The following is a 12,458-nucleotide window of genomic DNA, read 5'->3' on the forward strand; positions in this document are numbered from 1 at the left end:
ACACTTTATAGATGCTCTGCAATACCATCTGAATCCTCTGACTATATAAATACTAGTCATTCAGAATTATGCAATTCTTTCAGTCTTAATGAATATAATGGTAATCAAGTTTTGTAAAAATTTGAGTATACATTCTTAATTAATTATATTCATGTGAGTTCTTCTCAAACTCGACCAACATATCAATATTTTTGCAATGATTCATGACAATATCCTGTAAATGCATTAATAAAAAAATCAAAGCAAACAGAAAGATGTAAACAGATCTTCTTTTTATTGAGTTAAATACAGACATGTTGAAGAAACCCAAAAGGTTCCATGAAGGAGCAGCATTGTCAGCTTTTGGAATGAGCAACAGGTTGAGATCTTGTAAGCTTCTTTAAGAGGTGTAGCTATTTACTGCAACACTGGCCTATTTAAATAAATATCTCATCTGAATCCACCTGGCTGCCTGTGTGAGATTAAACAAATTATAACATGGATAAATATATGCCAAATACAGAAACTCCCATCACTTTCACTCCTGAATGTTTAAAAAATAGAATATAACAGTTAAGGTTCTATATTAGACAAGTTCACATGATGGCATTACTTTACCGTTCAAAGCTTATTGCCAGTCAATAGACAAGGCTTACTGACTTTGGGTGGGGAGGGGTAAGCAATTATAAAATATGCAGTGGTAGGGAGGTACAGCCCCTGCAAAACTAACTGCATCTCTCTTCTCAATACGAAGTAGCAGTTTGTGGAGGTGTCTAAATCTTAAATGATCCCAATCTTGGCAATTGAATTCAGATTAGCAGTTTGAAAAAAAATCTCCCTTCCCCTGCTTCCCTAATGATTTTTATAAACTCAACTTCCATTGCTTTTGATTCTCATGGCAACAATATTTAGTTGAGGAAGTCAGATTACCAATCCTCCCTTACACTTTTGAAATGGACGCTTTGCAGCTCAGATAATTCAAGTTTACTGTTCTTTTCTCAGTATATAGTTTGCTGCTGTCCAATGCCGTCTTTAGTTGAAACAAATTCCTCATCATTCTCCATGAAATTTCATTCACAAAATTTCTAATTATATCCAAAATATTTATCTACCTTACACTCCTAAAACATGTAAATAACAATTCTTGAATGAGAACCTCCTACATGCTAACATCTTATCAAAAATGAAAGCAGGGATTCTAGAAATACGTTAAGATTTGAAACAATAGAAATTAGTTCCCGGAGAGCAAAGCTAATTAAAACCCAATGCTCACTCCTCTGTATCATTTAACTTGTTTCACGACAGCCATGTCCGATGTCCAGATGAATAGCAAATATGATGAGTCCAAAATATCAGCAACGTTATCATATCTCCATCAAGCGATCATTGCCCACAATTACTGCATTCATGTGTTTTGCTGCAAGAATGAAGAAACAAAGTATTAAAGAAAAAGTTTAAAAAAAAAACACATCTGGAAGGTTGACAAAATTACATGTACTTTGAAAATTTTCACCTCTGCTGATACAAGTTGAAGACTTGGCATGAAAGAATATGGAATAAATGCCATGGAAAATGCCATTCTAAAGTATGCAATGCATGATTTACATATTTATAAAAATATTACACAACAAAAAAGCTGCAAAAAACCTATTAAATGAAGATGAGAATAAAAAGTAATAATGTATATTATGGATAAAAATACCAAAGGTCACCTTTGAAGGCTGTACACCTTTCCTTTTCTCCACAAAACATTGGATCAGGAGCTTCCGTTGAGAATGATTTCTGATACTTCTGCTTCAAAAAAAATGCTTTCAGCCATTTGGATTCCCACTCTACCTTAAGCACCATTCCCTGACATTTATTTGCACTATGTCACTGTGTGGTCTGTAATTGATCATTCCTGCATTGAGGGAATGCAAATAATTTCTAGTCAAATCCTTGATTTACTATACTTTTATATTTACAAGGCTACTTTTAAAAGTTAATAGGGAGGAAAAACAATGATATATATTTTTTAAAAAAGAGTTTTATCCTCAAATGAAGTTCTGGAAACCATAAACTGAGTCAGAATTAGCAGTCATTTGGGATAAGTATGGATTGATTAAATAAATGCCAGCACAGATTTGTTAAAGTTAAAATGTATCTAACTAGTTTGAGATTTCTTTTTAATGTATTAACTGAGGAACATACAATTGATTTAATATTTATGGGTTGGATAAGCTAATATGCAAGTAAGCTTATAATTAAGATTATGGAATACAAGGGGCTGGCGTGGTATAGATGGTAACAGGCAACAATCGTAGTGTGCTTTTCAAACTGGAGGGAAGTATACAGTGGAGTTTCTCCATAGGTGAGTACCAAGACCACTTGATTTCTTTAAAATACGCTACTGAGTTTGAATGCATAAGGCATTCCAAATTTGGAGGAAGATTGTAGGATGCAAAAAGGAAATACAGATGGATAGGGAAGATGAACTTAATTCCCACTATTGTTACATTTTAATAAGAAGAATGGTAATCAGTAATATAAACTAGATGACATAGTTCTAAGATGTTATAGGAATAGGGGGATCTGGAAGTGGCTGCACTTTATTTTCATGGAAAGTGACAAGATTGAGAATATGGCTCAAAAATGCATGTGGAATTCTTGAGCTTATCAAGGAAGTCATGGGGAACCTTTATAAAATACTGGCTCCCCAACAATTTGAGTACTGAGTCTAGTTCTGAGTGTTACACCTTGGGAAAGACACAACCAAGAAAATAAAACAGTGCAGAAGATATTCACAATTTTTTTCCCAAAAGATGATCAACTTCATGGTCAGGCTTGAATGTATTTTTATTAAGGTGGACATGGAGAAGACATTTTCTCTTGAGGCAGAATCTAAACTGTTTGGGGTTAATGTGTTTTCTAGATCAGTGGTTCTCAACCTTTTTCTTTCCACTCACATACCACTTTAAGTAATCCCTATGCCATTAGTGCTCTGTGATTAGTAAGGGATTGCTTAAGGTGGTATGTGAGTGGGAAGGGAAGGCTGAGAATCACTGCTCTAGACCCAATAGTTACTGAAATATTTTGCTTGAGAAAAATTGTCATTGGCCCATTTCCTTTGGAGTTATGAAACCATGCACATAATGAGTCAATTAGGTACAATTAAAACAGTGGTTTTCAAACATTTTCTTTCCACATACCACCTTAAGTAATCCCTTACTAATGGCATAGGGAATATTTAAAGTGGCATGTGAGTGGAAAGAAAAAGGTTGAGTACCACTGTTCTAGACAAAACAGACTTGCCATTTTAAGGCAGAAGTATTTTTTTTCCCCCTCACAGAATATCTTGTGAGTATCTTCTTCCACCAACCTTTGAGTAGATAATGTACTTGGTAAGAAATGGAGTGAAATATTACCACACGTATACAACAATGTGTGGAGATTTCACACAGTTAGAATGGTGGCTGTTTATTCGAATGCACCCTTCAGAATATTTAATCTACACTGTTTTCTCCAAAATATATTCCTCAACATCTCAGTTTTTAAAGTCCATCTGCCCATTGTTGTTTCTATATTGTGATGGATTATGCTATATTGTATAGACACTTTATCCTCACTGCTCAGCACAGCTCCAAGTGTTGAACTATCTCCAAATTTTCAAACTTAATTCTGCATACCCAAGGCATTAATATAACCCTTTCCAAATCAGTAATTTATATTAATTATATTTTAGTTCATGTCATTTTACAAAATCTGTAAACACAAACATGAAATGAATGTAGAAAGAAGCAAAAAGGTTATAGTCCAGCAAAGAGGATCCATGGACTTGAACTTAGCTTGAGGATTTCACATAAATCAATCCTCACAAGTAATTCTAATAGATAACAAAAATACTTCATTCATCATTTCTCCAATTTGTCCTCCAAAAAAAAACAAAGAATTGTTCAAAAATCTCCAGAATTTAATTAGCTAGTAAAAGAATGTTGAAGTCATCTTGACAGGGCTTACCAGTAATCAGTCTTTCAAATTTAAAAATAAACACTCTTCCTGCCACTCTATCAACATCTCTTAAAGTAAAGATGTTTCTTGATTGATCACAAGTTGAGGCAACAATTATAAATTTGCCTGAAGGTGCAAATTAGTCATTATTAGGGGGACTGACAGGGAAAAACTATGAATAATTCAAACATAACTTGAAATACGGCACCGAGCCACAATAGACAAAGGGTGCAGGAGTAGGGCCATTCAGCCCTTTGAGCCAGAACCGCTGTTCACTGTGATCATGGAAGAAAAGGCAAGAACAGTTGCACGTTAAATAGTGGAGCAAGTGTTAATGTTCCATTATTTATCATGTGATGTGGTCTAATCCTTACAAGAATTTAAAATTTCAAGTACATACTGACACCTTCAGATATTTTCCAGAATTTAGCTCATAATACTGAATATTTTTGTCAGCGCTCAGAGATCTCTACTTCCTGCACATACAGGCTTTTGAACAATAAACTTGTTCTTTGCAAGGGGAAGAAAAATAGGACATGTATATGTTCATGTATATATTTTTTTAAAAATCTACTCATGCAGACTTACTTCTCCACTGCTCATTGTATTGTAAATCATTAATAAAAAGAATATACTGCCTTACAAGAAAATCCCCATGTAAAAGTTACTAAGTCAGCCTGGAATCCTGTTGTTTGAATCTGCAGACGATCAAGGCCTTAGAGCTTTTGCCAGAGAGGACACTGTTCCTGACAGATGTTAAGCTCATCTCATGATGGATCGTGCTGGCTCAGGACAATGACCCTTTTGTATGAGATTGAAATGTCAGTCCAACCAAGAGCATACTGTAAAGCCAACTTCCCTTTATTTGGGGTGGGGAGGAAGAGAAATCTGTTTGTTAGCCCAAGGATAGATAGCTGCTGACTGTGTAAAAGGTTAGTTCTGATGCCAGGACCACCAAGAAACTCGTTCCCTTGGGGACAAAGGGTTACAGGTTAGCTTAAAAGATTAAACAAGTTGAATTTTGTACACAGATTAAAAGTGAAAATGAAAATTTATTCATGCAAAGCTTTCAAGGAAAAGTGGAATAAATTAACATATAATATTGCATTTAGCGAGAAGAGTCTTAAAAGATGCTATGCAGTGCTCTTCCGACAACAAACTTTGTTTGGAAAATTAATTTATTCTGCCAGATACCCTCCGTTTTATTTTATTTTAAGGCAGGAAAACAATCTATTTCTGGGGTTTTCACCTACCGTCGCTCCACAACCTTGGAGTCCTCCCTTGAAAGAATGTCTGATTTTAGAAGAGTGGCTTAAAATGTGTTACAACTCTCTTCAGGACTGTAAACTTGATGTTTTTATAATCATCAAGAATTATGACTAATAATGTCTGATTTACATCCAATTGCAATCTTTAATCGGATCTTTTATTTTTTTTTCCTTTTCTGAAGTTAAGGGTACAGATAATACAGCAACTTGCAAGTTAGGATTATCCACATATCATTCATATAAAAATTTTTCTGGATGGCTTTGATGCTCTTGAATTGACTAATGGAGTATTTGGCTCAGTGGCACAGCTTGAAAAAGAGCCTCCTCAAACCTGCAGCGATGCAGGTTTGATCCTGATATTTGGTGCTGTATAAAAGGACTTGGTACATGCAGGTTTTCTTCCAACACCCCAAAGACCTGCAGCCGGAAGGTAAATTGCCCTTAATGTGAGGAATACAATAGGGATGTGGGTGGAGAGGGGGGAGGGGTGGATGGTTGAAGTCTGTCAGGACTGCAGGAAGATAACAAGGAAATTGTTGGAAGGGATTGGGTTTCCTCTGTGAGCTGGCCAACTAGATGGGTTGAAATGGCCTGATTCTATGTCATTACAAAATTATAAAATGCAAGAGACAGTAAGGAAAGTTCATGTGGAATGATTTTATGGAACCTTACAAAGTAATAATGCAGAGGTGATAGGATGTGTCCTCCATTTAAGGATTGCTCTTGCTACTTCCATTTTACCCCATTTTCTCATGTTGTCCCATCTTCCAACTATAATCTTTCCAATAATTACTAATCTGGAGGGAGTTGAAGAGAATGTGGGGAAAATTTTAAAAAATGGATTTGTGTAAATCGGTCGACGATTGCTGGCATAGTCTAATGGAGCCAAAAGGGCCTGTTTTCATTTTTTTCTCTGACTCCATGTTCTTCTGTGGTAGCACATGCAGAGTACATTAAAAGGATGAGGGAGAGGTTTCTGAAACATATTGAAACTGTGAGAAACAGAAGTACCTTCACAGAAATCGCTCGAGACAAAAATTGAGAACAAAGAACATTTATTATACAACAATGCAAAGTTGGGTGCTTTCCCCTTACCCTGGGAATACACACATACACTGGGGCTCACCCAACTTTTATACAGTTTATTTCAGTACAGAAATACCCTCCCACTTACATTCTTCTGCCTCCTGGATGAGTTTGGCATTAGGCAATCCTGTCTGCCTACGTGCTGTTTCTGTGAACTTGGAGGACCAGGGAGTAAGTATCCTGTCGGTGTCCCATCATGTCATTGTCCTTATTCACACCTTCCCGACCCTCAGGGCTTACTAACTTATACTGCAGAACTTGCTAATTCTGTCTAAAAGGCTAGAAGACCCTTATCTTATTCAGACTAACTTTACTTCCTACATTCTATTATCTATCCTTATCTTATTCATACTGGCTTTATTCATTCCACATATAATCCATACTAGTTTTCTTCATCTTTCATATTAGTTTTACTCATCTCTCACAAAATCATCCCCCAGGCCTATTCACGCCATCTCTCCCTTGTGCTTTATGAACCAGATGTGTTCCAAAGGAGATTAGAATGGTCCAAATGGAAATTAAAGTGAGATTTATTTGTATTATTAGTTAAAAAAAAAACTGGATGTTCTATTCTGGTACTTTGAGAGGGGCATAAGTGTACAGTCACTCAGAAAAAAATAGAAGCCCAATGTTGCTGTCACAGCAGAGTTGAAGATTGACATCCAATGAAAAGGTAGCATATTGGTTAGTCCTGACAGTCAGATGGACCAGAGAATGCAATCTATCCTTGCCATCTATGTCATGACTTTGGTCCAGGAAAAACACAGCTACCTCAACAGATACACAACAATCATACACGAAGCTGAAGGGGCAAGCACATCTACCTGCAACAACACAGAATTCTCCAGCAAAATATATCAACTCATTAGTCTATTTACAAAGTGTTTTGTCTTTCATTTGCATGCTACTACTTGAGTTGCAAGGTTCCGGTTACTGCAATGCTGCAAAATAAAAGCATATTAAAGTTTCCTGGATACTCAAAGAACAGAAAACAATCTGGATTCCTTTTAACTGAGCACATATACCAATATTTTGCTTGCAAACTTCTTTTCAGTGCTCTGAAAAATTTCTCCTTGGTTTTAATATTTTTAAAACATGCTGGAAAAATGTTGGGTGGCATGGCTTGTGTTGCAGTTAGCTCAACACTATTACAGTTCCTCTACCCAGGTTTGAATCCAGCGGTGTCTTTAAGGAGTTTGTATGCTCTGCATGGGTTTCCTCCGGGTGCTCCAGTTTCCTCCCACCTTTGAAAATGTACTGGGGTAATGGGGCAGCATGGGCTCACGGGACAGAAGGGACTGCTTCCATGCTGTATGTCTAAATTTAAATTTAAAATATTCAGCAAGCCTACCACCATTTGTGGAAAGAGAAACAGAGTTAGTTTTGGGTTGAGGACTCTTTGTCAGAACTGGAAAGGAGACAGAAGAAACTTGTTAAGTTGTAGGGAGGAGGTGGGGGAATGGTTCTGATAAAACTGGGTGACTACAGGGGATAAGCTGTAAATATGGTTATCTGGCAAAACAATCTATGGACTGAAACATTAACTCACCTTCTCTTCTCATAGGCGTGGCTTGACTTGTTGAACATTTCCAACATTATTTGATTTGATTTTAGATTTCTAGCATCTGCCATGTTTTTTTTCTTTATTTTCACCTCCTAGGGTTTACTCAGGTTGAAAGTAGAGACTCTATTAAAAGTGCTCAGATCCCAAACTAATAATTTGCATACATTTTTGACATCAAAATGCTGAATTACTCAATATACCAAATCAATTTTACTTTATTTTCTATTGTTTCTGACTTGAGGTCTCCAATTGGGAAGCTAACAACAGCAAGGACTCAGAAACATCCCATCAGACTTAGAAATGTGCAAAAGCAGACGATATCCTGAATTTCAATCTTGCACATCTTGCTCTGCATCCCAACAAATAGTAAAACACCTACCTATTGTTTCTTTGAGATTTCCAATTGTCATTAAGGCTTTGGACCTTAATGTGCAAATGATATGAAAATATTCTGTTTCATTATGGGACTGGACTGTTTCTTGAAAAATAATATGCACATTTTGAAAGGACATTTTCTATCCTGTTCATGCAATAATACATGAATGTTTAGGCTTCTAAATGATGTATACCACTCACAGTCAATACCAGACTACAAAACCAATGACCATGGCAATTTTACTCCCAGGTTCTTTGGTTCTCATCGTGACAGGTGTTTTTTTTTTCCTACGGGCTACAAGGATTATTTTTCTCTTTCACCCCCACCCTAAAATGCACACAGTGTACTATTCAGTATAAATAATATTCTGTGGTTTTGTTAGAGCTTCTGTTATGCTGGGCCATGGAATACCTAGTGAAGGAAAGAGATTGACATTGTGCCAAATTTATTATGCTAGGTTGGTCTTAGCTTTTGATCAGATTAACATCTTGGCCGGTAGAAATTCCACAAAACTTTTACATTTCAACAAATTTATCCAGGCTTACTAATGTTGGATTAAAAATTATAATCAGCTAAATTCATCTGCGTAATAATTTTTCTTTTCTGAAGAATTTCAGTCAGCACTTGAGCTATTTGGTTAGTCTCTTGGGCCAGTTATATTTAAATTATTATTTTTAATAAAGTTTTGAAAAATAATTCTTTGAATATACACCATAATTACCAAGAGATTTCACCTGCTATAAACACCCAATTTTATTATATTTCCTTTAAATAAAACTGAGTGCAGAGTAGATGAGAGGAAGAAGCACACCAACGTTTGAGTGCTCCACGATTGGTTGAAGAACGTGGTCGGGCTAATTCTGTCAGCTTTCAAATATATTTACTGAAAAGTAAATGTTTAATTGTTTCATAAAAAGTTAAATTTCCTCTAAACCTTTTATTTATACCATTATGTTTAACTAATACATTGTTTGAAAACAATAAAGCTCTAAATATTGTTCTTAACTTGTAATTATTTGTAAAATAATTTCAACACTTTTCAATTAAACTGAACAGTGTTTGTACAATTTGCATCTTTATATAAATATATAATAAAATTTTCAACATTTTTAGTGTGCTAGCTATTAAACACTGAACGCAGTAGATTTGGCAACTGGAAGCAGGTTCAACTATATTGCTTTGGAAGTTAAATCTTGGAAATAAATCTCTAAATCTCTAAAACAAAAAAAAATTGGTATTTATTTTACATGCAAAAAAATTACCAAATGCCTGATCTCAATAATAGTGCATAGACACTACAAAATGAAGATAAAGATTGCAAAAGAAAAGTTTTTTACTCATTAAAAAAGAGCAAGCCAGGGCTTATCAGTTCAATATCACACTAAAACCTGGTTAAAAGGTAGCTTGGTAACAAGTCTTCTTGCATGTTGAAGAATATATGACAAGTCTAAGTGAGGTCCTTTGAAATAATAATATTATGCAAACACAAGCACTGTACATTTAAATATTGGAAGATGTATTCTACCTGACATTTTAATTTCTAGAGTAATACCCAAGTTAATAACTAAAAGTAATTTAAATTATGGATTGCAATAACAATAACAATAGTTAATGTGCTCATGAATGCGATGAATAGTCAATTGCATAAAGCTCTGAATCCACATAGGAATAGAAATAGGCTATTCAGCCCATCAAGACTGCCCTGCCATGTAATCACGAGCTGATCCATTTTCCAATTCAGCCTCACTGCTCGGCCTTCTCTCCATAACATCTGATGCACTGGCTAATCAAGAACCTATCAATCTCTGCCTTATCGACCCAGCCTCCACAACCACCTGTGGCAAAATATTCCAAAGATTTACTACCCTCTGGCTGAAAGAAATTCCTCCACATGTCTGTTCTAAGTGGACGCCCTTCAACCCTGAAGTTGTGCCATCTTGTCCAAGACGCTGAAATCATGGGAATCAACCTTTCTATATCTACATTCAAAATGTAGAATAAAAATAAATGGGTAGGCTATTTTTTAAATGGGGAGAAATTTGAAAATACCAGATGCAAAGGTACCTGGGGATTACTCATCTCATTCTCCTAAATTCCAACAAGTACAGACCAAGAGCCGTCATATGCTCCTCACATAACCCTTTCATTTGCGGAATCATCCTTGTGAACTTCCTCTGAAGCCTCCCAATGTCAGCACATCTTTTTAAAAGAGGAGCCCAAAACTCCAAGTGAGGTCTCACCAGTGCTTTACAAAACCTCAACATCATATCCCTGCTCTTATATTTTATTCCTCTTGAAATAAATGCCAGCATTGCACTTGTCTTTTTCACCATTAACTCACCATGCAAGTTTACCTTCAGGCTATTCCTGCACAAGGACTCCCCAGGTACCTTTGCATCTGGTATTTTCAAATTTCTCCCCATTTAAAAAATAGCCTACCCATTTATTTTTATTCTACCCAAGTGCAAGACCGTACACTGTCTGACCTTGTATTTCATTTGTGAATCATCCATGGAAGTGTTGAAAAGAGTAACTTTAATGTGATATTGGCTCCCGTGTTGTAATAACTGAAGATATGAAACATAAATATAAAATGAAAATTGTAGGGGAAAGGTAAGCACAATGCTATAACTGAGCCAGTGACCCAGGTTGGAATTCAAAGTTGTCTGTAACGAGTTTGCACATTCTCTCCATGACTTGCGCGCCTTTTCTCCGCATGATCTAGTTTGTTTCCACACTCCAATACATATGGGGTTGGTAGGTTAATTTGGTGCAATTGTGCCGCACGGGTTTCATATGGCACAAGGGGGTTCTAAAGAACTGTATCATTAAAATGAAAACCTTTGAACGGTTTCATCCTTGTAGATGGCTTAATGTGATGTTATAGGAGTTTGGAAATGAATCATCAGGTTCTAGCTCTGTTCATGGGATGGTATAGAGAGAAAAAAAAACACCTAAAACATGTCAAAAAGCTTGTCAAGTTCATCATAGCATTCATTCTACACAGCTTCTGCTCACAAGTAAATAGTGTGCATGAACAAAATTTCTTACACTTAGCATCAATGCGCTGTCCACTTCCCAATAGACAATCCTTGAGATCCGCCCCCTTTTCAATTACAGCTCTGCTACAAATAACACTGCCCTGTATGCAGCATCTGAAAAATACAACAAATGACCATCATTTTCATTTACGTACAAGTCTGCATTAAATTACAATCAAATATAGTGTGGTTTCCATATAATTAAATCATTGAGAAAAGTGCTGAGCATTAAGTTTATTGCTTCATCACAAACCTCAGTTTGGATTTGGTCTCTATTAGGCAAGGGTTGGGTTCAAACCCACTTAATACGAATGAAACCAGCTTTCAACCCAAGACAATGATAGTCGCACAAATACACACCAATATTTGCCAAAAGCCATCTCTTAACACAGTGGTGAAAGACATCAGTTTCGAGGGTCTGAATTCCCCCTAAAAAAAATGTTTCAATATGCAGCAACATTTTTGTCATTTATGATGTGCCCCATTCCAAATACCTGTATGTAGTTCTCCAGAGCTTTGAATTCATGCCCCTTTCAATGTTGAAAGGAACTAATTGTAACAACCAAAACTATATTTAATCATTTGCTGTTGTCTTTGTGCTTGGATCTCTCTACACTATTGGAACATCACATTTTTTCACTAACTACAACTGTGAGTATTTATTTATCTATCCTTTTATTTTTATTATCTCTTTTGCTGTCTCATGGAGTATGGTAATTTTCTGCCTCATGGAGTAGTATGGTAATTTAATTGTGGTATGGTAATTTAATTTTCTGTCTCATGGAGTAGTATGGTAATTTTCTGTCTCATGGAGTAGTATAGTACTTTTCTGTCTCATGGAGTAGTATGGTAATTTTCTGTCTCATGGAGTAGTATGGTACTTTTCTGTCTCATGGAGTAGTATGGTAATTTTCTGTCTCATGGAGTAGTATGGTACTTTTCTGTCTCATGGAGTAGTATAGTACTTTTCTGTCTCGGAGTAGTATGGTAATTTTCTGTCTCATGGAGTAGTATGGTACTTTTCTGTCTCATGGAGTAGTATGGTAATTTTCTGTCTCATGGAGTAGTATAATTTTCTGTCTCATGGAGTAGTATGGTAATTTTCTGTCTCATGGAGTAGTATGGTAATTTTCTGTCTCATGGAGTAGTATGGTAAT

The 12,458-nt window shown here is 35.9% G+C and overlaps 1 protein-coding gene across 3 annotated transcripts in view; it reads right to left on the reverse strand.

Moving 5' to 3' along the window:
* Nucleotides 1-255: 255 nt before the first annotated feature.
* Nucleotides 256-12,458, reverse strand: part of eif2b3 (eukaryotic translation initiation factor 2B, subunit 3 gamma) — a 102,586-nt gene continuing 90,383 nt past the window's right edge. For 2 of the 3 annotated variants that reach the window (XR_011357884.1, XR_011357885.1), the window contains exons 11-13: nt 11,312-11,415; nt 1,253-1,396; nt 256-451 (exon numbers count right to left, since the gene is read on the reverse strand). Coding sequence is in view for 1 of the 3 variants with exons in the window: in XM_069938871.1 (XP_069794972.1) it covers nt 1,344-1,396; nt 11,312-11,415 (157 nt within the window). In the remaining 2 variants the exon portion in view is untranslated. Of the gene's footprint in view, nt 1,397-11,311; nt 11,416-12,458 lie in introns of all 3 variants that reach the window. The other variant, XM_069938871.1, reaches the window with a different exon arrangement.

The sequence above is a fragment of the Narcine bancroftii genome, chromosome 5, assembly GCF_036971445.1.
Source record: "Narcine bancroftii isolate sNarBan1 chromosome 5, sNarBan1.hap1, whole genome shotgun sequence".
Classification (NCBI taxonomy): domain Eukaryota; kingdom Metazoa; phylum Chordata; class Chondrichthyes; order Torpediniformes; family Narcinidae; genus Narcine; species Narcine bancroftii.